The sequence below is a fragment of the Poecilia reticulata genome, chromosome 17 (assembly GCF_904066995.2).
Source record: "Poecilia reticulata chromosome 17, P_reticulata-male-v2, whole genome shotgun sequence".
Lineage (NCBI taxonomy): Eukaryota > Metazoa > Chordata > Actinopteri > Cyprinodontiformes > Poeciliidae > Poecilia > Poecilia reticulata.
In genome coordinates, this window is record NC_088846.1 from 2,349,113 (window position 1) to 2,377,095 (window position 27,983).

General features: G+C 39.7%; 1 protein-coding gene and 1 long non-coding RNA gene across 13 annotated transcripts in view; both read left to right on the forward strand.

The window, feature by feature from the left end:
• The window catches only part of agla (amylo-alpha-1, 6-glucosidase, 4-alpha-glucanotransferase a), a 159,911-nt gene that overhangs the window by 108,309 nt on the left and 23,619 nt on the right, over window positions 1-27,983 (forward strand). For all 10 annotated transcript variants that reach the window (XR_535914.2, XR_014084137.1, XR_014084136.1 and 7 more), the window contains 5 exons: window positions 9,369-9,502; window positions 9,849-10,024; window positions 27,013-27,115; window positions 27,198-27,321; window positions 27,746-27,847. Coding sequence is in view for 7 of the 10 variants with exons in the window: in XM_081597816.1 (XP_081453942.1) it covers window positions 9,369-9,502; window positions 9,849-10,024; window positions 27,013-27,115; window positions 27,198-27,321; window positions 27,746-27,847 (639 nt within the window). In the remaining 3 variants the exon portion in view is untranslated. The remainder of the gene's footprint in view (window positions 1-9,368; window positions 9,503-9,848; window positions 10,025-27,012; window positions 27,116-27,197; window positions 27,322-27,745; window positions 27,848-27,983) is intronic.
• LOC145547883 (uncharacterized) lies at window positions 13,396-15,394 on the forward strand. 3 transcript variants are annotated; one of them, XR_014084142.1, is made up of 3 exons: window positions 13,396-14,169; window positions 14,287-14,426; window positions 14,536-15,394. It is a non-coding gene; the product is annotated as an uncharacterized LOC145547883 (long non-coding RNA). The 3 variants fall into 3 exon arrangements; XR_014084141.1 differs by having other exon boundaries at window positions 13,396-13,684; window positions 13,973-14,426; XR_014084140.1 differs by having other exon boundaries at window positions 13,396-14,426.

Genomic DNA, 27,983 nt, shown 5'->3' on the forward strand with positions numbered 1-27,983 from the left:
ATTAACAACAAATCAATCAATCATCCATCCATCCATCCATCCATCCATCCATTTCTTACACCCTTATCCCTTAGTGGGGTCGGGAGGGGTGCTGGTGCCCATCTCCATCTAACGTTCCGGGCGAGAGGTTGGGTACACCTTGGACGGGTCGCCAGTCTGTCGCAGGGCAACACAGTCAATCAATCAAATTTTATTTGTTTCAGCAGCAAGCCATTTCAAAGTGCTTCACATAATTAAGATAAAAACAGCATGTGACATTGAATAAACAGTGAGAGTGGGAAAGAGATTTTAAGAAAGCATTAAAACGGAAACAGTGAGAAAGAAAAATAAAAAGAAATTAAAAAGTAAAGATAACATTAAAGAAATTTTTTTTTTTTAAAATACAACAAAAATATCAAAGACATCAAAACCCACACTCTAACCCTAATTTAGCCATAAGCAACTCTAAACAGGTGGGTTTTAAGTTGAGATTTAAAGGCACCCAGTGTTTCAGCTGTTTTACAGTTTTCTGGTAGTTTGTTCCAAATTTGTGGTGCGTAGAAGCTGAATGCTACTTCTCCTCGTTTGGTTCTGGGTATGCAGAGCAGACCAGAACCAGAAGATCTGAGGGGTCTAGACCAGTGTTTTTCAACCACTGTTCCGCGGCACACTAGTGTGCCGTGAGTGATCGTCAGGTGTGCCGTGGAAATTATTCAATTTCACTATGGTGCCGTATTTTCCGGACTAAAAGCTGCTACTTTTTTCCTTAACTTTGAACCATGCGGATTGTAGCCCGCTGTGGCTTTTCTGTGTATTTTTCTTCAACCACCAGGGGGCTCTCTAGCAGGAAGTGAATCATTAGAAGTCAAAATTGTAAATCAAAGAAGAACGTGCTAATTTTCATTTAGAACAAGCACATGCTAGCAGCAGGCACGACGGAGAAATGTTTTCAAACTCATATCATGCAGCTTTTAAGTTGAGGGTTGGCACTACAGGAGGGAAACAGAGCCGCTACACTTATAAGCTCGGTGTGAACGAAACCATGGTTTGGCTTTGGAGACGGAGTGCTGCGTCCAGCAGATTTATTAGGACGAGGCATTCTGCTGGGTCCTAATGGAAAACCGAGAGCAGCTTCCAGTTTTTATTTTATTTTATTTTTTAATTGAAGGTGCTAGTATGGTGCGCTCTATAGTCCGAAAAATACGGTAATTGGTTTTAAAAGATTTTTTGAAAATGAATTGTCTGCAAATAATGCCATCTTCGAGTATCTGCTGTAGTAGTAGCAGCGGCGTAATCATGTAATGCTCTTACCACTAGATGGCAGTAGGTACAGAGCATTTTACATTAAAACGAGAATTAGTGATGCACGAATGTTACAGGTAGCAGTGAGAGTACTGAATCTAGATAGACTGACGACAGTGATGGAAAAGACAGTGAACCTCAGCAGTAGTTGGAAAGAACATGAGTCCATTTACCACAACATATCTGTGTGAAGTGAGCTTCTGAAGCCTGGCTACTATAAAAACTAAAAACAGTGAGACTGAGAGCTGTGGAGGAAGAGCTTTGTCTTTCTTCCATTTCTGCCAGGAAATCAGCTGTTTTCATCCAAACATGCACAGGTTTCACACCAGGTGGGTAAAATATACAGATATTGACATTTTGTACATGCAACTCTTCATATTGTAACAGTGAATATGAAGTGAAATGTTTCCCAAATATTATTGCTTCTTTCAGAATAAGAATTATTTTCTGTATTCCGGCTATAAGATGCTTGTGGATTAGTTTGTAAAACACTGAAGTTTTCTACAACTTCTTTAAATTTAACACCACATTGCTGTGGCTGTTCAGGTGTATTTTTGAAGTGAACGTCTTAAGTGCAATTTGAAATAAGAAATGTAAAATGTGATAAAAATACATTTTTGTGTTTATTTGATTCCTATTCAAGAGACTTTGATAAGAATGACTATATATAGACTATATATTAGACTATATACCCTACAGAGTATCTTTATTTTAGTTGGATGTGCCTCGGGATTTTTTCAATTAAAACAGCGTACCTTGACTCAAAAATGGTTGAAAAACACTGGTCTAGACGGTTGGTACAGCAATAACAGATCTTTAAGATATTGTGGTGCTAAACCATTCAGTGATTTATAAACTAACAGTATTTTGAAGTATATTCTTTGAGCTACAGGGAGCCAGTGTAGGGACTTTAAAACTGGTGTTATGTGCTCTATCTTCCTGGTTTTAGTGAGAACACGAGCAGCAGCGTTCTGGATCAGCTGCAGCTGTTTGATTGATTTGTTAGTAAGACCTGTGAAGACGCTGTTGCAATAATCAATGCGGCTAAAGATAAACGCATGGATGAGTTTCTCTGGATCGTGCTGAGACATAAGCCCTCTAATCCTGGAGATGTTCTTCAGGTGATAGAAGGCCGACTTTGTGACTGTCTTAATGTGGTTCTGAAGGTTCAGGTCAGAGTCCATTACTACTCCCAGGTTTCGGGCCTGATCGCTGGTTTTTAGTTGTAATAACTGAAGCTGTGCATTGATTCTAGTTCGCTCCTCTTTAGGTCCAAAGATAATAACTTCAGTTTTGTTTCTGTTCAGCTGGAGAAAGTTTTGGCACATCCACACATTGATCTGTTGTAAGCATGGGTTCACCTGGTGACATCGTGATGTAGAGCTGTGTGTCATCCGCATTATTGTGGTAGCTGATCTTATTTCCTGTTATAACCTGAACCAGTGGGAGCATATAAATATTGAAAAGAAGGGGTCCTAGGATTGAACCTTGGGGTACCCCACATGTAACCTTTGACCTCTCTGATGAGAAGTTTCCGATTGAAACAAAGAAATCCCTGTTTTTTATGTAAGATTCAAACAAGTGGAGCACTGGACCGGAGAGTCCGACCCAACTCTCCAGTCAATTCAGTAAAATGTCATGGTCAACAGTGTCGAAAGCTGCATTGAGGTCCAACAGAACCAGCACTGTGGTTATCCCACAGTCCGTATTTATATGGATATTATTGAACTCTTTTACAAAGGTACTCTCTGTGCTGTGGTGAGCAAGAAAACCAGACTGGAAGGAGTCAAAGCGGTTGGTTATTGTCAGGAAGCTATTTAATTGTTTAAAAACTGCTTTTTCAATAATTTTGCTGATGAATGGGAGGTTGGAGATTGGCCTGTAATTCTGCAGTTGTGATTTGTCTAGATTGTTCTTTTTTTATCAGTGGTTTGATAACTGCTGTTTTCAAAGCCTGGGGGAAAACACCTGAAGAGAGCGATGAGTTCACTGTTTGGATCAGATCATTAGCAACGACAGACAGGACTTTCTTAAAGAAATGTGTGGGTAGAACATCCAGACAGCAGGAACTGGAGCTTAATTGGTTTTATAATTTAGTAGTTGAAATTGGGTCGTTGTTCCTGCATTTGTTTCGTTTGGGCACAACATTGGTACTGGCTTTGGAGTAGATGTGCAGATTAATCCTCTGATCTTTTGAATTTTCTCTGAAAAGAAACTGGAAAACTTGTTGCAAGCGGCATTAGATTGAAGTTCAGGTGGTAATGTCATCAGAGGATTTGTGAGCAAATAAAGCTCAAGCATTGTTAATGTTTTTGTTTATGACATCTGCAAAGAAAGCCTGTCTTGCATGTTTTAGTGTTGTGTGATAGTTACGTAGTCTTTCCTTGTAGATGTCACAATAAACATGCAGTTAGCTTTACGCCATTTCCGTTCGGCCCTACGGCAGAGTTGTCTTGCAGATTGAACTGTTAGTGCATTTCTCCATTATCGACATCATATCTGGATTACTTCAAACCTAAGGACTGGGGGATTTTCGTACTTTTATTTTTACCTTACTTTTCTTCACTTCCAAGTTGAACCAGGGCAAAATGCCTCTGTTCGCCCCTAGGGACATTAGCAGTATTATACAACAACTTCAGTCTATAGAAATGACGATTCAATGGCTGAAGGTGAACTTTGAGATCAACGCTACCTGTAGAAATGAAACGACTCTTCCTCAAATCAATGGAGAAGTCGTACGCCCCGCACCAAGCAGCTCACCCTGTAACGCTAGGGGGTGCCTAGTCGAAACAAATGTCTCACACTGCAGATCCCATGAGATGACTAACAGGGAGAACACCTCACCTGGACGAATCAGCGTGGCCGGCTCTGAGCCGAAACTCACCTTCAACTTCAACACCTGCTCCGCCAAAGAAAAATAAACAAGCAGCTGGAACCAAAATGGCTCCACCGACCCCGCTCCAAAGGACAAAGGCCAAGCCTCAAAACATTCTGACTCTGTGGGAATCCCACTAAAAATCAGATTTTCTGCTCTTCAGCCTGAACCTCTAAGGGAAACCTCGCCTTCAAACATCAACAATGAGGCAAGACCAACACATCCACCCCCCAAAGCTCCAAATGACAAAGCGACCACCAGGAAAAAAAAAAGGTTTGCCAAAAGTGCTTATTGTTGGAGATGAGGCAGTAAATGGAATCAGTCACGTTTGCAATTTCTTTTCCTGGTGACACTGTATCTGATTTAACTCGCAAAGTGCTCTCTCTAACCACTGATCAACCAAATATTGAGACTTTAGTTGTGCATGTTGAAGCCAAAGCAAAAATCTGAGATTCTGAAAAAGGACTTTAATATTCTTTTGAACACTATGGGAAAATTAAAAACGAGGTTATTTCTCAGTGGTCCAGTTCCATTACCTCAATGGGGAGACGACAAACACTCCAGGTTGGATATGACAAACAAATGGCTGATTAAAACCTGCTCTGCCAGCTCAGTGACCTTCATCAATAACTTCTGGATCTATTGGCAGCACTTTCCCTTCTTTGGAAGAGGCTGATGCAATTTTAATAAACGTGTGATAAAGCTACTCACTGCAAACCTTTTTCATTTTATCAACAAGGACAACAATGTGATCATTGATTCAGAAGAACAGGCTCCAGGATGTCTGACTAGGATGGAACCCTCCGTGTATCAGGAGGAAACTATTCCAAAACAAGCTGATAAAACATCGACTGGAGACGGAGCAACTGGTTCCCCTCCGCCTTCCTCCCCTCCCTCTCTGCTCCTCCACTCATTCACTGCATTCACAAGATACCTATGAAGAAATGTCTTCTGGACCAGAGTTTCTCAAATTTACAGATGGAATGGATCAACAGGTTCACCTTGGCACATCTCTTCTTAGTGCTCTGGGATCTTCACAGAACAAGTCAGGAAATAAATAATAGCACTATTAATGAAGTAAATAATAACCAAATAACCCTCTCTGGGTTCTTCACAGAAAAAATCCAGAAAGAATTATAGTCCATATTTTCCTAACTATGAGTCGCACTGGAATATAAACTACAACCCCAAAGCTTTTTTTTTTTTTTTTTTAAACCAGTAAACATACACATATAAGCCGCAGATATCTCTGCCGCTCCAGGTTTTTCACAAGATGCAGCAGCAGCAGAGGGGGGCGGACACTCAAAATTTGAGTCATAACAGGTCAATTGAATATCACATTTATTAGTTTAGGTTTAACAGAACTGATTACGGTAGTTTCCGAATGGGTAACTTTAACAGCAAAAGTGCTAATCCTTCGTGTCTGCTACTAGCATGTGCTAAATCAGTGGTCCCCAACCTTTTTATTACCATGGACCAGTCAAGACTTAGAAATTTTGCTGTGACCTGGGGAGGCGGGGAGGACGGATGAACAGTGAACATGTTGGTGTTCCCACTAAATACTGAATATGCCCTATTTGGGTTGTCTTGGCCCTTTTATCGCAGCCTGTGGGGTTTTCCCTGACTTGGAACGAGAATACGACCTGTTGAATGTAGCCAATCAAAAAGCGCAGTGACGTAAGAACAGAGGGAAATCCCAAACAGCTGACATATTGCGCAACTGAAAGTCCGGTGAATATCGGAGATGATATGTGGAAATGTTTATTATTAAATCTAAAAGGTCATTATTATGTTTATTCAGTTAAACATGTTAAATATGAAAAAACATATTCACCTCCAAATCATAGTGCAGCAAATAGAGTGGCTGCTCCCGTCGTCTTTTATCTACTGCCTTTTCTTTTTGTTTCTTTTATCTCTTAAAATGAGTCCACAAACTATCACTATTGCTTTTACATCGTCATCCGTGTTTGGTTATTCTAAATTCCTGCTATGTTGGGGGTTTTACTGAATTAGTCCCTGGAATCGGGATGTTTGTGACTGGAATCGGTTCATGTTGCTCCTGCCTTGGTCACACGAACCAATCCAACCTGTTGTACTTTAATCTTGCCATCTAAACCAGACTTAAGCCTCACAAGCTCTACTCATCTCCTCTTGACCACTGTCCAAACGCTCTCGGACTCTGGTCGCTATGGTAACGTTTATATATCCCTTCAAAATAACAGAGGCGCCACAAAAACGAACATTTTACTTTCGTGAAAATTTTAACTCACGATAATGACTAACGGGAGCCCTGAGCTTGTTTCTCTGCAATGAGACGGTCCCATCTGGGAGTGACGAGAGACAATGACACCCAAAATGTTGCTTATATCCACAGCCTGCTTGGTGTCTACGAGGCAAAGAAGCTTGAAGCTTCATTGCCTCATGAGCAGCCGGTCGCCGCATGTTACGCAGAGCGGGCTTGCAATGTGGGACTCACCTACGGGTCCGGGATAAATCCATTCTCCTGTCTTTTCTCTGGGCCTTTTCCCCTTTGCAAAGAAACTTTCCAAAGACATCTGATCTGTTTCTTACTCATTTTGCTGCTTGTGGGCTCAATGTTGGCGCGCAAGTAACTAAGACTTCCAATGATTCACTTCCTGCTAAAGAGTCCCCTGGTGGTTGAAGAAAAATCCACATATAAACGGCTTATAGTACGAAAAATACGGTAAATTATAAAATATCTGAATGCTCTCTGGCATTGTTCAGGGGGCCGGACCTAATCCAATCTGCAGGATGCGCCCAAGTTTGGCTTGGGTCATATGCCTTCTGTCGAACCTGCCATAGCATCCCTTATTGGGGCTCCAGATGAGGTTCTGAGAGCTAATGCTAGGTGTCCTCATCCTCAGTGTCGTGTGACTGATGATCTGCTCTGTAGAGTTTATGACTCGGGGGCTCGATTGGGGCGACTCGGTAACTCATTGTCGCATTTATTACTGGGTCTCTGAGCCTCTCTGGAGGGCTTGGCGGTTGATGCGCCTACTCAAGGTTTGATGGACACATCTCTTCATGCGTTTGCTCTTTTGTCAAGGGAAATTGGTCGTGTCCTGTCTACCCTTGTCCAGGCACGATGCCAGGTCTGGCTGGCACAGTCTCCTCTTACTGAAGCCTGTAGAAGGACCCTAATGAGTCTTCCAGTGGTCCCTGGGGAGTTGTTTGGCTCTGCTGCGCTTGCAGCCTTGGAGCGGTCGGCCCAGGCTTCTCATACCAAGCAGCAGCTGGCCGGCCTTCATCGCACGCGATTGCAGCGCCCTGCTGGGAGTGCCTCTGCATCTTTTTCATGCACTTATCCAGCCCCGTCTATATATCCCAGTCCAGCTCAGTTGCTGGACCGCTCTCGTTCCCGGGCCATGGGTGGTGTCTACACTAACTCGGGGTTACACGCTAAAGTTCCGCCGCCGCCCTCCTGTTCCTGGTCGAGTCAACCAGGTCGAGTCAGGATGACTCCTGGTCGAGTCATCGTAAAGGCTCAGGCTCTGAGCCACGAGATAGACGCCTTGCTGCCCAAGGGCACTATATTGCCTGTCGACCCCCTGGAGCATTGGAGCATTAGTGCGTCATGGGCCGCTATGACTGGGGTCACTCTGGAGGCTATCTGTGCAGCAGCCTCCTGGTCATCCCCAAATACTTTTGCTAGGTTTTACAGTGTAAACCTGGCCGCCTTTCACCCACTGGAGGGGATCCTCTCCCAGCATGCATCGTCATCCCAGTGAGGTGGGCATGTTTTGGGATTGTTTCTTTTCTGGGTGTGATTCCTCAGGACTCTGTTGGTAATCGTCATCCAGTGCTTTAAGCACCGCCTCTGGCGGTCAGTAGGGATGAAATGGAACGAAAGTTACGACTGTAACTACGGCTCTATGAATCCCGGATGACCGCCAGAGCGTTCGGTCCCTCGGAATCATTGTGTTTCGCGAGAAGATTAAGGGACTGAGATGTCATTGTCACGTGACTATGTAGACTTACCGGTGTCACCGGGGGTCACACGTGACCATGTTGGTATAAGATTTTCAACCAGTGCTTTAAGCACCGCCACTGGTGGTCATCCGGGATTCATAGAACCGTAGGTACAGTCTTAACTTTTGTTATCAGTCTCCTCTTTTATGGAACCAGTTCCCAGTTTTAGTCTATGAGGCAGACACCCTTTCTACTTTTAAGATTGTCGTAAAGTCAGTGACACAATGCAAGTGATTGTCACTGTGTTCGTGCAGCAGGAGTGAATGTTGAAAGTAACTCACTCCTAAGGAAAGTTTCTTTCCTTGGAAAGGAACTTTTTTAACTGCTCTCAAAAATTAATTTGGCTTACTGTTTGATAACTAGAATTGATTGGAATGTATTTGTGATTGAATTTAAATAATTTTTTTGTAAATGCCTTGAGACATCTGTTGTGAATTGGCACTTTATAAATAAACTGAATTAAATTGTTGTCAAGAGGTAAATTGGAGACTTCAGACTCAACCAGGTAGATGACCTGAAACCAGCTATCAAAGCAATCTGAGCTCCCATAGTCACATAGTACGCAGTGTCACAGGCTGATTGTCTCTATGCCACAGTGCATTGATGCAGTAATTCTTGTAAAGGGAGGCACAACCAAGTATTGAGTGCAAAGAAATGTTCAAACTTTTCCTGATGTTTGTGTTTTAAACATCTACTTTTGATTGGTCTAATGCAGGGGTGGGCAATCCTGGTCCTCGAGGGCCGGTGTCCTGCATCTTAGATGTCTCCCTAGTCTAACACACTTGAATCAGATAGCTGAATCACCTCCTAAATGCAGTCAAGTTCTCCAGAGTCATGCTAATGACCCCATTATTTGACTCAGATGTGTTGAAGTAGAGACTCATCTCAGAGTTGCAGGAGACCGGCCCTCGAGGCCTGGAGTTGCCCACCCCTGGTCTATTGTGACACTCTAATTTTCTCAAACACTGCAGAGTTATTAAAATCACAAAAACTAAAAACTTGAAATATTTGGTTCTTTGTGTAATGTTTTTATTATTATTTTTTTTAATTATAAAATTACCGTTTCACTTTCTGAGATGACTGTCAATAGATACTGCACTTTTACACAATTTTCAAATTTGTTGAGATGTAATAGTATGTAGCTTTACTAAACGTTATTAATAAAGTATAAGCACCTAAAGACCTCTGTAGCAGATTACCCTTTGCATCATTGTTTCTGTAGGTGGGCCAGTGGTTGGGTGCCATGTTTGACTACCTGAGGCACTTCCCTCGATACCTCATCCCTTGTTACTTTGACGCCATCTTGGTGTCAACCTACACCACAGCTCTGGATGCCACGTTCAAACTCATGTCGAGGTAAAATCTATTTGTGTTCTATTTTGCAGAAATCCTTGAATCCAGTCTTTGAGGGCCAGTGTCCTACATGTTTTAGATAAGTCTCTACTTCAACACACCCGAATAATGAGGTCATTATTGAGACTCTGAAGAACTTGACTGCACTGAGGATGTAATTCAGCCATTTGGTTGAAGCGTGTCGAACCAGGAACACGTTTAAAAGTTGCAGGACAGCAGCCCTCAAGGCCTGATTTTGAGGATCCCTATTATATAGTGTTTTAAAGTTTCTTTGGATAGGCCTATTGATAAATGACAGATTCTTAAGCTACAAAGTGATACTTTAAGTGAACATGTTATATTTAAACAGCTTCATTCAGCGAGGTTCCACGTTTGTCCGTCACCTGGCTCTCGGCTCAGTTCAGATGTGTGGAGTTGGACGTTTTCCACCTCTGCCTCCCATTTCAACAAAAGTGCAGGATGTCCCATACCGCATCAGTCCCATCACTGGGGAAAAGGAGCAGTGCTGTGTCTCACTGGCAGCAGGTATCATAGCACTTTGTTCATAGATAAAAATGCGCCTGGCAACACGGGTAGGTATTTGGGGACATTGCCAGAGTCAGCCATGCCCCCTTGACTGGAAAGTATTTCTTTCATTTTTACCTCAGTGACCAACTTTGTTATTCCTATCTTGATTTGATACAGTAGAGGCTCCCGCACTTCTCTTATCTGTGCTCTCTGTTTCCCACACTTTGTTCAGCCTTTACAACTGCTTAATCCATTAACAGGTCATCCCTTGTGAAAAAAGTACTTTAGTATATTTCAAATATACTTACATTTGTGTAAATGTATTTTAAGTCTACTAAGTATTGAGTGTAATACCTATAAATATATACAAAGTATGCTAAAAGTATTCTTGTTCCTATTTTGACATTATAACTTTAAACTTACTTAAATATAATTGTATCAAAATACACTTTTAAGAAATATATTAAATAAAAGTATACTTTAAGTGAACAAAATATATATTTGCCCAAGTGCAAATATACACTTGCTCAAGTGCATGTTTAAAATATATTTTAAATATGTTTAAAATGTATTTTAAAGATATTTTGTGTGTAGTTTAAAATATATGCTCAAAATAGAATTTTTAAAAATTCACTTAACGCTTACTTTAAATTATTTAAGTATGTTTTTAATTGCATCTCAGTGTGTACTTTAGGCTAATAAAGTATGCCTTTTTAGGTGCCTTAATATTTTATTATTTTTGTTAAAATGGCAAAGAATAAAACAAAAATTCTAATAGTGGAACTTGTTTTAATGTTAACAAATAATGTATTCATGCCTCAACATATCAAACATTGACAGAGGTTCTACAACTAAAACAATATTTGTCCTTAACACTAAATGTAGCAGGTATTTTCAGTTTTACATCTCTCCGAATATGAGCTGCTGTTTTCAGTCTTTTAACTAAAACACAGAAGCTGTCTTTACCGAATCCATTTTCAGATATGATGCAAGATCTTAGTGAATGGCATCAGCTTCAGTTCACACACCAGACCAGATGGTGGTGGTATTGCACACTTTCAGTTGTTTTTTTTAAAAGCGTCATAAGAAAAAAAGAAGCCAGGAGCCAGAGAAGATCATAGACATACTCATGGACATAAGAGTAGACGCCTCATGAACCGCTTTCGCCTATTGTCGCTGATGAGATTTAGGGCGGCCATCTTGGAGCGGTCCACCACTCCACTCAGCGTTATGTGTTTAGGAGGCACAGTGACGTATCAGCGCATTTAATCGATCATAACACGCTTTTTTGTTACTGGAAACCATATTAAAACATCTATCAAAGCTACATTTATAAATAATTGTATTTTTTAAGTATGTTTTTAATACATAGTTCAGCATATTTGAATATGCTTAGTGGCTATAACAATAGAATAGGAATGGAATATTCTGATATTGACGTATGATGAGCATATTACAAAACACACAGCCGTTAATAATTTAGTTAATAAATTATTTAGTAATATCAATACATATTTATATAACTATACAAACACAAATAATGATTAATAATGATCAATACTGAATATTATATATTGGATACATGTTTATATGTATGTATATACATGCATATATATAGATATATGTATACGTTTTTCATCCAAGGATTTCTAGCTTCAGAGTGATTCAGCAGCTGAAATTGAGTCCAAAATCCGATGCGAGATTCATCTGTGCTGCAGTGAATCCGTCTCTTTAAAGATATTTCCCACTTCTTCCTCACATTGTGTCTTTATAAAACTTTCAAAACAAAAACAGAAGATTTGGGATGTATCTTACTTTTGATAGAGTGTAAATTACATATAATAGTCTTTACCACCTGTGTAAACTTTTCTGGTCAATGTTATAACACATAATATAAATTTTATAATATATGTTACATTGTTTCATTTCTAATGTAGGCTCTTGTGTCAGATAATCTAAGTCAATGTTGGAGAATAATTAATTTTTTTTAGATTTACAGAATCATAGTTAGCCTTCATGGCTGAACCCCGGTATTACACCAGCACTACAGTAAATATTAGCTGGTATCTTGCCGGTGGACATAAATACAGTAAAGTAATATTCCAATCAAAAAATATACACAATAATATGTCCGTCTTACTCGTGAAATGTCTGTGGAGCCCTCACATCAATAGTCCATCGATCCGTAAAACAATTTCCCACACTGCTGAGGCTCAACCAAAACAACAGAAGATGCCTCAGCACTGAGGGATATTGTTGTTCGGATCGATGGACTATTGATGTGAGGGCTCCACAGACAACATTTCACAAGTAAGATGGAAGTAAGATGAAGTAAGTCTTCTTAAAAGGTAGAGTCGAGAACAGTTCTTCAAAATATCGTCGCCGTTTTCAGAAAAGTTGAGCTGACTGTCCAGAAACGACACAAGGTATTTAAAATTTACCACAGTTTCAACAGGTTGGCCATCGAGAGAAACTGGAACCACTTTAAGGTCTTGTTTGGATTATTTAATTAGCTCTACATTCTTAAGAGAATGAAAAATTAATAATAAATAAAGAATTTGCAGTATTCTTATTTAGTAATGTAATTATATTAGTTGTGTTACCACCCCCATGCCGCTAGAGGCAGTATCAACCCCGAAAAGATGCGACTAAGGAGCAGATTTAGAAGTACACGGAAAGCTACGGAATTTGGTAAAAACGGTGAGCTTTGCTGAAGTAATTAAAGACACAAGTTCAAATCCATGCTGAAAGTGGAACTCCTTCAATCAGTGCTCCTCCACAGCAGTGATTGGCTAAGCAATGTAACATGATCTTCTGCAGCAAGTGATGGCAAAGCAGGGGCGTCACCACGACGTTACACAAGTGTGTCTTTACCTCCGCAACAGAGGCGCCACCGAACCCCTGGGGTTCGATTGAACCCAGGTTAAGAACCACTAATCTATATATATATATATATATATATATATATATATATATATATATATACACAACATGTATCCAATACATATTGTTCAGTATTAATTATTATTTATTTGTCATTAATCATTATTTGTTTGTATAGTTATCTAAATATGTATTGATATTACTAAATAATTTAATAAATAAATTATGAACGGCTGTGTGCTTTGTAATATGCTCATCATACGTCAATATCAAAATATTCCATTCCTATTCTATTGTTATAGCCACTAAGCATATTTAAATATGCAGAACTATGTATTAAAAACATACTTAAAAAATACAATTGTTTATAAATATAACTTTGATAGATGTTTGAATATAGTTTCCAGTAACAAAAAAGCGTGTTATCAATTAAATGCACTGATACGTCATTGTGTTTGCTAAACATATAACGCTGAGTGGAGTGGTGGACTGCTCCAAGACGGCCGCCCTAAATCTCATCAGCGACAATAGGTGAGAGTGGTCCATGAGGCGTATACTCTTATATTATGTCTATGGAGAAGATAACAGACGCTGTTCAAATTCGCCATTTTTACTCTGAATATTGCCTTAAAAATAGACGGAGTCTTAATAATAGTAGTTTTATTAAATTCAAGCTTGTGACATCCTACTCCGAGTTAGACGACAGCACAACTGGACAACAACCGGATGGAAAAGAAATGTGGGTCATGAAAAAAACCGAAGGGACGAAGGCTGCTAACGTGTTGCTAGCTCGTGGTAAGTTTGCTTCAAGAAGCTAATTATCTTTGTTTAATTATAAACAGTGCACTAAAGATATAAACACACTTATGTTGGTTTCAGAAATAATTATTTTATCTGTTATTCTGACTTCTTATTACTGTAACATTCATTCATGTTTTAACTACATGTAGGCTCCGTTTGTTGCGACTTAATATACTTTTCTTCATAAACTTGGTTTTAATTAAGCTCCATATGACTTTGATATTGTGAGGTTGTTTTTATAACTTGTTCATCAATGTTTTTATCTTCAACATATTTTTGCAGTCTAAGCAAATGAAAATGAAGAGAGGAAGCCAGAGAGATCAGGTATTAGAAAACCTAAAGACTTTCCTGTCTGAGAAGAAACTGACTCCACCAGATCAACAACCAACTCTGAGGATGAACCTCCACATTGTCTTCATGGTGCAAGTTTTTTTTTCTTTTTTACTGACGGCTAGCTAAATTTTCAACAGCAAAAACTGGTGTGTTACCAACACTAAGTGCTTAATAAACATGATTTGGTTTAAAAATAACTGGACAGAATTTCCCCCGTGTTAATCTGCCATTTCTCTTTCATTTTATTCAATGTTGGATTTCAGGGCCCTGTAATGATCTGGTGACCTGTCCAGGGTGAACCCCGCCTCTCATCTGATGACTGCTGGAAATGGGCACCACCAGCCCCCCCCCTCACCACCCTGCAAGTTCAGCGTGGTCAGATCATGGATGGAAAGTTTTTAAGGTAGTTTGTCTCCTTAAGTCCAGACTTAAAACAGCGCCATAGTTGATGCCAACATCAGCTGAATCTGTGACATTGCTGACTATTTTTTTTCTACTTCTAACATAAACAGGCAAAGAAGACACACAGAAATGTTTTTTCACCCCAGGCATCCGGTCCCAATCATCATCAGTTCTGATGATGTCACATACATGGCGTGTCCACAACGTCTTAAAATTTTAAATCTTATTTTTTCGTTACCATTTTGCTGTAGTCTTTAAAATACAAATGCTTTCTCTGTTTAATTGCTCTATTGTTCTGTTTTGTAGGTTTCCGTAAAGTGCAGTGGTGCAGTGAATGGAAATCTTCTGTCGTTGATCCTCACTGTTCTTAGGAAGGAGAAATGTCAGTTTATGTGCAGTAATAGTGGAATACTGTGACATTGTATTAAAACAATACGCTGTCCTTGATGAAACAGTTTTTACATTTCCTCCAAAATGTACCTATTGTTTTATTGTGCTAATTTTCATAAGCATGTTGTCTGTAAACTTTGAATGTATTGATAATTTGTACAATTTTGTTTTAGTATATTGGCTCTTGAAAAAATGTGGGTAACATTTTATTTGACGGGGTGTGCATAAGACTTATGATACTGTCATAAACATGACATAACACCTGTTTGGAACATATCAACAGTGTCATGAAGTGTCATTCAGGAAATAATGAGAATTTTAATGAGAAGTTGCTATAAAAGTTGGATGAAAGTTTTTATGTTTATGACAGTGTCATGCCAGTCTTATTATGCATAACCCATTAAATAAAGTGTTACCAAAATGGTAATATATTGAAAGCACAATGCAATTGTGCTGTCAATATAAAGTGTGTTGTAATGGATCCTTCTGTGTTCTGGTAACCTGATGTGTTTGCAGTACTGAAGCATGTAATGTACAAAATGGCAAAGAATAATAATAAAAGACATTAAGTAGCTAAAACGTGTACTTCATTAGCAATTATAATAAACCAAAAGTATAATTGCAGCATACTATAATCACACTACTAATATATGAAATATGTATTTACAATATACTTAAAATACATTCTAAGTATGTGTTAAATCTAATTCAATCACTAAAATAATACACTCTATTCTAATCAAGCACATTTTTGGTACATAAAAATAAGTACAGTGATTCCTCGTTTTTCGCGGGGGTTGCGTTCAAAATAACCCTTAAGTGAAATCCGCGAAATAGTTACCTTTAGTTTTTACAATTATTATATAGCATAATTAAATACTCGTCATTGAAACCAAAGAACAAAACCTGTTTTCAGGTCAGTGGATGTGCGTGTTCATCAATCGAGCCTTAATGTGATCCAGAGTCATGTCATTAAAGCGTCTCCTCCAACCTACCCCGCGAGATTTTACGGCAGAGCGATGGATCTCGTCGAGCGAGCCTCCAATCAGGTTTGGCGCTGCCGCTGGCCACAGTTTTTTCCAACAGGCATTCAAAGTTTTCAGCTTTCATCTTCTGAATGGCCAATCTGTATTACTTATATTTAAATACCGTTACGTTATTGGCACACAGGTAGAAAAAGAGCTCGGAGACTGTTTAGCCAATCAGGATACAGAACTCAATGCACTGTGAAAAAAACTGCACAAAAAAATCCGCGAAGCAGCGAGATCGCGAAAGGTGAGCCACGTTATAGCGAGGGATCACTGTACACTTAAAGTGCACTAAGTACTACGTCCAGAAAAAGTACGTTGAAGTATACTTAGTACACTTTAAGTAGTGCTTAAGTACTACCTAAATACTACTTCTACTTACACTATGCACCAAATTAGTATTTCAAAAAAGTCACACTTTAAGTATACTAATTCTAAGTATACTTGAAATATACTCAAGTATGTTAAAATTTAACATGCTTAGTACACTAATTTTTCACCAGGGATAACATGTTTTTCTGAGCCACCTATTAACGCAACATGAGCTGAAATCGCTCTTTATTGAAGTTTCACAAATCAGATAAAGGTTTCACAAATCACAAACATGGTTTTAAATACTCTGGTATTTGAGCAGGATAATCTAGTTCAGGTTTGAACATTTTTGGTGTTGTAGTTTTTGAATCCAGATACAAAAAAGGGCTGAAATCGCTCTTTACTGAAGTTTCACAAATCACATGGAGGTATCACAAATTACCAAGTTGCTTTTAAATATTCTGCTTTTAGATCAGAATAATCCAATCCAGGTTTGAAGAGTCTAGGTGTTGTAGTTTTTCTTAATTAGAATAGATTAAAGGTTCTGAAGGGAGTGAAAAATTGTGTGGAATCACCCTTTAGCCATTTCCCAAATCGGAAGCTGCAATTGGAAACCAACGTTTTGGATAGTGACGAGATTCACTGTGAGAACTGGAAGAATAGCGGTCTGCTTTTGAAGCTATTTTTTCTTTTCTTTTTTTTTCTTTCTGTTCTATTATTGGTGCTTTGTTAATTTTGTGTGATCACCCCCCCACCCCCTTGTTTTTTTTCTTTTTTTCTCTTCCCTATACCCCCCCTCCCGTTATGGGCTACGTGTTGGATGCCTCCTTTGCCTAGTTCTGTTTATGTATTCTGCAAATGATAAGGCACTAACCAGTACCACTTTGGTGTGCTGGAATGTCAGGGGATTAAACCATCAACAAAATACTCTCTCATCTTAATAAATTGCAAAGTCGCATTGTTTATTTACAATAAACCAATTTGCTAAACAAATATCAGGGTAGACTTAGCAGAGGAGGCTTTACACAATATTTTCACTCTGATTTCAACAGTAAGAGCAGAGGAGCAGTTATCTTAATACATAAAAACGTTTAATATAAAGTGTCTAAAATGATTAGGGACAAAAAATGACAGGTATGTCATCACACAAGGCACATTTTTTAGTAGGCCTGTTGTCCTTGATAATATTTATGCCCCCAGCTGTGATAATGTGGATTTTTTTAGCAATCTTTTTTCCCTCTTATCGGATCTTGAGTTGCACAATTTAATACTAGCTGGGGACCTGAATTGCACTTTGAACCCAACATTGGATTGTTCCAGCCCAAAGGTTGTCACGCTTAGTAACTCAGCCCAATGTATTAATACATTTCTTGAAACATTCAGAGTGGTGGACCCCTGGAGATTCAAATATCCATCATCCAAACAGTTTTCTTTTTTTCTCATTTAGTTCAGTGCCCATTTTATGGGAACTAAGAGTTATGGACAGGACACTTTGGAGCAGATCTGATTCAGAAGCGCATTCCTAACCTTTGGTTGAAATGGCGCGTTTAATTCCAGTCTCCAATACATATAGAGCAGAGAAAACCAAAGAGAATGCATTGTTGTGCTAATCCATTTATAGTCTAAACAGAGGAGCCGGCAGTTTATCTTGAGGAAATAAATAAAGGTGCAAAAGTTAATTAGACCATAACATGCGCAATTGCTGCACAGCTAATGCGGACGTGGCAGATGTAATGTTTGTCCAAAACCATCCAAAAAAAAATTTACGCAGGCCCAGACCGCATACAGGGTAAAAAGCTCGAGTTCAATTGATCGATTTGAGCAGACAGATCCAACTGACTGATGAACTAGTGCAGATTTCTCCGCAGATGCGACCAGGAGGAATTTGTGAGGCGCTGTGCATTCAGACCCCAGCAGGTTAAGTGCTCATAAATAAAATGGAGTTGTTTAATTTCCGTTATAAGTTATTGAGGCCACAGTAAGTGGTTTTTGTCACTACGGAAAAAACGTTATGCGTTCAACTGCTTTATGTGTGATGGGTTCTGGGTTCACAGTTCAACAAGGTGAATATTAAAAAATGGGGCTAAATAGCTTATCTTAATATGACTATAATTTGTCGGGTAAAAATAGTACATGACCAATTTTTTTTATTTATATATACATTTTTTAATGCTATTGGTCAAAATAACGGAGAACAAAATAAGTCTTGCGCGACCTCTGGATTCGGGCCAGTTTTCTGTTCTTGGATCACCATTTTTTACACGGCACCACATGAGTCGGTACGAATAAATAAGGTCACTTCTAGCTTCTTTCCTCCCTCTTTCACATGGTACTCAACAAGGGTGTCCCCTTAGCCCCCTTTTGTTTGATATCGCCATTGAACCTCTGGCAATTATGATAAGGAACTCAGCTAATTTAACTGGTGTGCAGAGAGGTGGGCACGTAAACAAATTGTCCTTTTACTCTGATGACCTCCTTTTTCTGTCTAAACCCAGTACCACAATACCTATTGCTCTAAACCTAATTGAAAAATTTGGGCAGGTATCAATCTTTTTGATAGATTGAATCTATCAAAAAGTGTTATATTCCCAATAAACGAAAGCGCATCAAATGACCTTCCATAGTTTCCCCTATACAGTCAGTAAAAATAGTTTTGATTATTTGGGCGTCTGTGTAACATTTGACTACAATTGCTTGTTTAACAAAAATTTCACTAAGGCACTGAATAAGGCTAAATTAGACATGGAGAAGTGGTCAGAGCTCCCTCTGTCTCTTGTAGGAAGAATAAACTCAGTCAAGATGACAATCATGCATAGGTTCTTATATCTGTTTCAAACCATACCAGTTTTTATTCCTAAGAAGTTCTTCAAAGAATTAAACATATATCTGTAATTCTCCTGAGTATACAGCCCTTCCACCCTCCTCCTGTTGTATGCTTTTGTTTGTTTCATTGTTGTTCTTATATGTTTAAAACAAATAAAAATATTTGAATAATAATAATTTGAGTTACTGTTGCCATTCTATCAGCTCGAACCAGTCTGGCCATTCTTTTTTTTTTCCAGAATATTTTTATTGAAATTTTTCACTTTGGAAATACAATCATGTAACCATCTGAACATGTTTTCTTTGTGGTTATTACATGATGGTAATTATTCTTTCTCAACAAGAAATGAGAACAAAGAAAGAGAGAGAAGAAGACATGGTAGAGAAAGAAAAAAAAACAAAAAAACTAACAAACAAACAAGAAACAGCTTCTCAAAAACAGGGGTATTCAAGCAATTTACAAACTGGTTACATGTAAATGTACACATCTATACAGCATGGCACACTGCAGGTTCCGGCAAATCAAAACTCAAACAGTCCCTCTGACAAGTCTAAGTTCTTAATAAAATTAATGAAAGGCCCCCAAATCCTCTCAAAAAGATGCTGTTTAGATTTCCTAATATATGTTATTCTTTGTAGCGGCAAATTAGATGACATCTGCTTTAACCACTGCGTGGCATTAGGTCTGCTGACGTTTTTCCAAGCCAAAGCAATACATTTTTTTGCAGCTAATGAGCTTATATCTATAAAGGTACATTCCACTTTGCTAAAGTTATGCTTCTCAGGGTATAAACCCAACAGGAACAATTTAGGATCCAGTGAAATTTGCTTTAGGAGAATTTATTCAATTGTATCTTTCACCTCTGTCCAAAATGCATTGATTTGTCTGCATTCCCACATGCAGTGTATAGAGTCCCTTTAGAATTACACTTTATACAAAAATCTGGGATGTTGTTGTGTTTATTTAAATGTACGGGCGTAACATAAACACGCATTAGCAATTTAAATTGTAGGATTCTAAGACGGCTGTTTATGGACATTGTGTGAGTTTTAATGCAAGCCCTTTCCCAATCCTGTTCACTGATATTTGATGATAAGTCCAAATTCCAGTTTATAAGCTTATTTTTTGAGTTCTCTGACGAGTTAGAGATCAACACATTGTAAAAGTCTGAAATTATGCCCTTTCTTGATTCATTCAGTCATTAATTTTTCAAGCAATGTAAGGGGAGGCTTGTTAAGATTACTGTAATTTGCTTTAACAAAGCTTCTCAGCTGAAGGAATTTAAAATAATGCTTTTTATCTAGCTTGAATTTGGTTTGTAGCTCTCCGAATGACAAAAATACATCAGAATTTGATGAGTAAAGGTCGCCAATACTTCTTAAGCGTTGCGATGCCCAAAGTTTAAATGTTCCATCTGCCCTACCTGGAGCAAACAACTGATTACCCCATATTGGACTAAACTGGGACATGCTGTTTGGCTCCGCGAGGTATTTTCTAACATCCTGCCAGATTTTAATCATGCTTTTCAGAATGGGATTTGTAGCATGATTCTGTAACTTCTTTAAAGTGTCAGAGTATATGAATAATAGAAGAGCCAAATGTAAGTAATGGGACTCCATTTCTACCAAGGAGGATTATCTTTTTCTGCAAAATAGAACATGATAGTTCTTAGTTGTGTGGCCCAATAGTAAAGTTTGAAGTTGGGGCATTTTAACCCCCCTCTATCAAATGGTAAATAAAGCAAAGAGAGACGTAACCTAGACCTTCCATTGTTCCACAGAAAGCCTAAAGTAGTTTTTTCCAGCCAAGTGAAAAATTCAGGAGGAGGCGGCAGGGGGATGCTTTGAAAGAGGTATAATAGCTTTGGTAGTATACTCATTTTCAGGACATTAACTCTTCCCAATATGGATATAGGCAAGGATGTCCAGTTGCTAATTGAGGCAGCTATTGTTTTCATTAGGCGTCCGTAATTGGATTTGACCATCTGCTGTAGTGCTGGGAAAATCTGAACACCCAAATATTCAAAATGTTCCACTACTTTAAATTGCTTAACTTCTCTGATGGGATTAGTCCTTTCATCTACATTTAATGCCAGAATAGAAGATTTTTTATTATTTACTTTGTAACCTGAGATTCTCCCAAATTTCTGGATCACTTCCATCACCACTGGAATTGAGTTTTTCAGATCTGATAGAAATAAATTACATCGTCAGCGAATAGAGAGATTTTGCGTTCTGTGGGGCCCATTGTTATCCCGGAGATTTGTGGATGGAGGCGAATGGCTGATGCCAATGGCTCAATTGCCAGTGTAAATAGTAAGGGAGAGAGAGGACATCCCTGACGACAACCTTTCCTAATTTGAATTGCCCTTGAAAATATTTTGTTTGAAACCATTTCTGCAGTTGGATTTTTATATAATATTTTAACCCATTTAATAAAGTTACTTCCACAAATTAACCTTTCCAATATGTTAAAAAGATAGGGCCATTCGACCCTATCAAAAGACTTCTCCGCGTCCAATGAAAGAAGAGCTGCATCATCAGTGTTCTTTTTAGACCAAATAATATTCAGGACCCTTCGAATATTGTGATATCTTTGTCTCCCAACTATAAACCCATTTTGATCCTTATTTATTATGCCTGGTAGAATTCTTTGCAACCATATTGCCAGTAGTTTACAGATGATTTTGAGATCCGAGTTGAGTAAATTGATGGGTCTCAGGTTTTCACACTTATTTGGGGGCTTACCCGGCTTTGGTAGCAGAATAATTAGAGCCTGATTCAAAGAGGGAGGCAGGGTGCCTTTTTTAAATGACTCCATAAACATATCTAGAAGGGGAGAGAGCAATTTATTCTTAAATGTTTTACACTGCTCAAAAAAATAAAGGGAACACTCAAATAACACATCCTAGATCTGAATGAATGAAATATTCTCATTGAATACTTTGTTCTGTACAAAGTTGAATGTGCTGACAACAAAATCACACAAAAATCATCAATGGAAATCAAATGTATTAACCAATGGAGGCCTGGATTTGGAGCCACACACAAAATTAAAGTGGAAAAAACACACTACAGGCTGATCCAACTTTAATGTAATGTCCTTAAAACAAGTCAAAATGTGGCTCAGTATTGTGTGTGGCCTCCACGTGCCTGTATGACCTCCCTACAACGCCTGGGCATGCTCCTGATGAGGTGGCGGATAGTCTCCTGAGGGATCTCCTCCCAGACCTGGACAAAAGCATCCGCCAACTCCTGGACAGTCTGTGGTGCAACGTGATGTTGGTAGATGGAGCGAGACATGATGTCCCAGATGTGCTCAATTGGATTCAGGTCTGGGAAACGGGTGGGCCAGTCCATAGCTTCAATGCCTTCATCTTGCAGGAACTGCTGACACACTCCAGTCACATGAGGTCTAGCATTGTCCTGCATTAGGAGGAGTCCCAAGGCCAACCGCACCAGCATATGGTCTCACAAGGGGTCTGAGAATCTCATCTTGGTACCTAATGGCAATCAGGCTACCTTGGTGAGCACACGGAGGGCTGTGCGGCTCTCCAAAGAAATGCCACCCCACACCATTACTGACCCACTGCCAAACTGGTCATGCTGAAGGATGTTGCAGGCAGCAGACCGCTCTCCACGGCGTCTCCAGACTCTGTCACGTCTGTCACATGTGCTCAGTGTGAACATGCTTTCATCTGAGAAGAGCACAAGGCGCCATTGGCGAATTTGCCAATCCTGGTGTTCTCTGGCAAATGCCAAGCGTCCTGCACGGTGTTGGGCTGTGAACACAACCCCCATCTGTGGAGGTTGGGCCCTCATACCATCCTCATGGAGTCGTTTTCTAACCGTTTGTACAGACACATGCACATTTGTGGCCTGCTGGAGGTCATTTTGCAGGGCTCTGGCAGTGCTCCTCCTATTCCTTCTTGCACAAAGGCAGAGGTAGCAGTCCTGCTGCTGGGCCTGTCTCCTGGTAGCGCCTCCAGCTCCTGGACACTACGCTGACAGACACAGCAAACCTTCTTGCCACAGCTCGCATTGATGTGCCATCCTGGATGAGCTGCACTACCTGAGCCACTTGTGTGGGTTGTAGAGTCCGTCTCATGCTACCACGAGTGTGAAAGCACCACCAACATTCAAAACTGACCAAAACATCAGCCAGACAGCATAGGTACTGTCTGCAGATGGGGACCATCTGCAGACAGGTACAGGTAGCATAGGTACTGTCTGCAGATGGTCCCCATCTGCAGAACCACTCCTTTATTGAGTGTGTCTTGCTAATTGCCAATGATTTCCATCTGTTGTCTATTCCATTTGCATAAAAGCAGGGGAAATTGATTGTCAATCAGTGTTGCTTCCTAAGTGGACAGTTTGATTTCACAGAAGTTTGATTTACTTGGAGTTATATTGTGTTGTTTAAGTGTTCCCTTTATTTTTTTTGAGCAGTGTATAAAGGTTGATGGGGATACCATCAGGTCCTGCTTGTTCACCAGATCTCATTCCGTCAATGGCCTGTCCTAATTAATCTTTATTTATTTCTATATTTAAGTCTACTCTACAGTCATCTGCAATGACAGGGATATGTAGCCCATTCAAAAACCTATCCATTTCCACTTAGTCTAAATTTCCTTGAGTATCGTATAGTTTCTGATGATACTCTTTAAAAGCATTATTGATATCTCTTGGATCTATTAAAGTTTTATCCTGTGTTTCAATTGATGTGATCGATGTTGTTCCTTCAAGCTTTGTAATCTGCCAAGCTAGAAGTTTTCCAGCTTTGTCCCCCTGTTCGTAAAAGTTTTGTTTCAATCTTAAGAGACTGGATGCAGCTCTGAAACTCTCGACATTTTGTCGTATTCTGCTCTGAGGATCAGCAGTTGTTTTTTCAACTCAGTATCATTTGTTTGAAAAACCCTCTCTTGAATGTCCTTTATTTTATTTTCTAGGAACTGCCTTTTAGTCTTAGCTTCCTTTGACTTCTTGCCTGTATAGCTAATAATATGACCTCTAATAAATGATTTAAAGGCATCCCATCTGGTGCATGCTGTTGTTTGATTTGTGTTCAACTGAAAGAACTCATCAATTTGTTGCCCAACATATTTAACAAAATCCTCATCTTGCAGCCATTTATGCTGAAAGCGCCATCGGGGTGGGGGGAGAGGGGGGGGGTCGTTGGTGAGATTCTCATCACAGTAGTTCAGACATAGCATAGTGATCTGAGATCACTATGCTATCATACATACATTTTTGAATTTTGGATAATAGTTCTGATGAAATTAAAAAATAATCTATTCGGGAATAGGTCTGAAATGTTGCTGAATAGCATGAATAGGCTCTAGTTTGTTGATGAAGTTCCCTAAAGATGTCCACCAGTCTAAGAACTTTCATAAACATCTGTATAGTTGTTCTACAATTACTGTGTGTCAGATCTGACCCAGTGAATCTATCCATTTCTGGAATAAGGGTGCAATTAAAATCCCCTGCAATTACAAAGCGCCCCTGCAACGATGAAAGTAAGAGAAACAAATCCTGAAAAAACCCTGAGTCATTTGTGTTAGGACCGTAGACATTAACCAGGTCAGTTTTTTCCAATAGTAAGGAGCCCTGAACTATCAAATATCTACCCTTCTTATCTTTGATAACACTGTTTACAAGAAATGGGACAGATTCATGAACAAGAGTCATAACTCCTCTTACTCTAGAAGAAAATGCTGAAGTGAATACACTACCCCGCCACCTCCTCCTGACCCACCCCTCATCCTCTTCCATAAGATGTGTCTCCTGTAGAAATACTATTCTGGAATCCAAATCATGCAGTCTATTAATGACTTGTTTGACCTTTAAGCGTTGCAGGCCCCTGCAGTTCCATGTAATCATTTTAAGATTTAAAGCTTTCGACATGTAAGACTAACCAAATTACCAGATAGAGAAAAACCCCCACAAAGTTTACCCCATAAGAACATTAACATCTGAGAAGCTTAAACACCAGAACAGAACTTACAACATATCCCTTAAACCTGAACTCCCACGTCACAACCGACCTCCAAGGGTCTCCCTCCCCCTCCGTACACTGCCCATTATCGCGTGTGACCGACCCACACGCAGTGAGGAGCAGTCTAACCACTCAATAACCAAAACAAAAGTTTTTACCACCACTACTGTTCACTATATATAACAATTTAACCTTCCACATGTTTGGACACGGGTTTGAGCTTAATATGCACATAAACCGGCATGTGCACGCTTACTCTTGGCATGCCTAAGCAGAACTAAATGTATTCATAATAGTCCACTGTTGTTCCACTGTCAATACAACTGATCGATACAGGCAACAACAAGGCTAAATGAATTCACAAATTGTCAACTTATGGGTGTTCAGCCCTTTGTTACCTCCCCGTCGGTTTTCTTCTGAAGCTTCTTTAGAAACTCACGTGCAGCCGCCGCTGTTTTGAAAACATGAGTTCGGTCCTGATGGGTCACCAGCAGTTTGGCTGGGTGAGCCACCCCGTGGCGCACTCCCAGTTTGCGAAGCTCTGTTCGTATCTGGTCAAATTGCTTCCGAAGCTGAAGCAGACCCGCCGCGGTGTCTGGGTAGAACCGGACTTGCTGATTCTGGTAGCGAATGTCAGTATTAGCCCTTGATGCGAGAGCAATAAGCTGTTTATCCTTGTAGCTGAGAAATCTCATTATTAAAGTGCGTGGCATTGCGGTGCTGTCCATCCGGGGTCCATTACGATGCGCTCTTTCCACGGTCACCACTCCAACACCGAGGTTCTCCGGCAGCCACTTTTCCAGGAACTCATATGGATTTTGTCCTTCAGCTCCCTCCAGCAGGTTGACCAGCCTCAGATTGTTTTGTCTCGACCTGGACTCCAGAACCAAAACTTTATCTACCAGGTCTTTCTTCCTGGCCTCTAGCTTTTCCACCTTAGCTCGTAGCGTTTCTATCTCATTCTCCGCATCAGAAATATGTGTTCAGCTTCTGTAATTCGCTGAGCACAGTCATTTATCTCTTTGCGTACACTGTCGATGGAGTCTAGAACTTCGTCAAATCTAGAAGAGAAGTCCTTTTGGATTGAATTAACCACAGACAATATTTCATCCACCTTGCTGCTTTGAGACTTCGGGTCCTCTTCTCTGTCTGCGGCGGCCATTGAAGCTGAGCATGAGCTAGCATTAGCTTTCAGCATTTCACCTCGAAGATGATAATCCGTCAGTTTATGTTGTTTTACTTTTTCACTTACTTCTTGGGATGCTTTTGCTGCTTTAGGCATTATTCCGATCACCCGCGCACACTGGCCGTTTAGTTCGTTTTGAAAGGAAGATATTTTAGGTAAACTCTTTGGCAAGAACAGCAGAGTGGTGAAAGCACGTCCTTTCACCTGGCCGCCATAACCATAAGTCCAGTCTGGCCATTCTCCTCTGATCTCTGACATCAACAAGGCATTTGTACCCACAGAACTGCCGCTCACTGGATATTTTCTCTTTTTGTGACCATTCTCTGTAAACCCTAGAGATGGTTGTGCGTGAAAATCCAAGCAGATCAGCAGTTTCTGAAATACTCAGATCAGCCCGTCTGGCACCAACAACCATGCCACGTTCAAAGTCACTTAAATCACCTTTCTTCCCCATTCTGACACTCTGTTTGAACTGCAGCAGATCATCTTGGCCATGTCTACATACCTAAATGCATTGAATTGCTGCCATGTGATTGGCTTATTCAATATTTGTGTTAATATTTGAGCAGCTCGGCAGGTGTACCTAATAAAGTGGCCACTGAGTGTATGTATTTATATTAAAGTAAAAGCTTGTTTACTCTTCCCGCTGCCCCCACTTCACACCCCAAGATAAGCCAATGCCCCCCTGCTAAACTCCTCTGGAACCAGGGCTGGATAAAAAGCATACTTATGGTCAGAAGGAATTATTTTGTCTTTGTTTTGGCTGTATTCCAATTTTACAGTCAGAGTGTACAATTAAACCAATAAAATAATGTAATGTTTTTTCAGTTTTACATACCTGGTATGTCTTTAGGTCTTCCTCATTTTTCTGCTGGGATTTTCCGTTGTTGGGGTAGAGACACTTTCATCGCTCTCAGAGGACTCATGCTTATAACAGGGAGACACACTGAGGCACGGTATGTGTGTGATCCAGACTAATTTATATAGGAGTCATTCAACTGAACTTTATAGCAAACAATTTTGTCTTGGTATCCATAGCAACATCATCCTTGCTTTTGCTGGAACCCTGCGTCACGGTTTGATCCCCAACTTGATGGGAGAGGGTCGCAATGCCAGATACAACTGCAGGGATGCTGTGTGGTGGTGGCTGCAGTGCATTCAGGTACATGAGATGTGATGATCCAACTTACTAAACCTCTAAAAAAAATGTATACAAAATGCTCAAAGGACTATGCTTCTGTCTTTATAAACCAAGAAACAAATGTGATTTATTTATTTATTTTGAACATTTTAGCAGAACAAGGAATGCAAAAGACATATTTTTGTACCACAATCTTAACATGCTCCAAAAGCAGTAGGAAAAAAATAAAAAAGTGATGATGCTGTGAAACAATTGCTTCAGGCATCATTTTATAACAGAAGGTTTTTGTCAGTAAATATTGAAACAAAAAACTCCTAAACACACTTTCATATGGTTTCTGTACTCTGCGAGTAAATGTGGTAAATAACTTTGATTTGAGTGTTAATAAAGTGAATGCTCAAGAAGTTGGGATTTTTTTAAGTTAGCTGTCTGTTTTTCTCTGAAGGACTATACCAATCTCGTTCCTGAGGGACATGAAATTCTGCGTTGCCCTGTCACCCGCATGTACCCCACAGACGACTGTGAGCCCTGCAAACCAGGGGAGGTGGTACGTACACACAGTGAAAAATTCTTTGTTCTAATTCTGATATCCTTGATGGCTGTCACTGTTTTACCTCCACTAGTGATTTTATACATTGCAGTTGCACATGATGTTTAGATTCAAGTATGAAAAATCATGTATT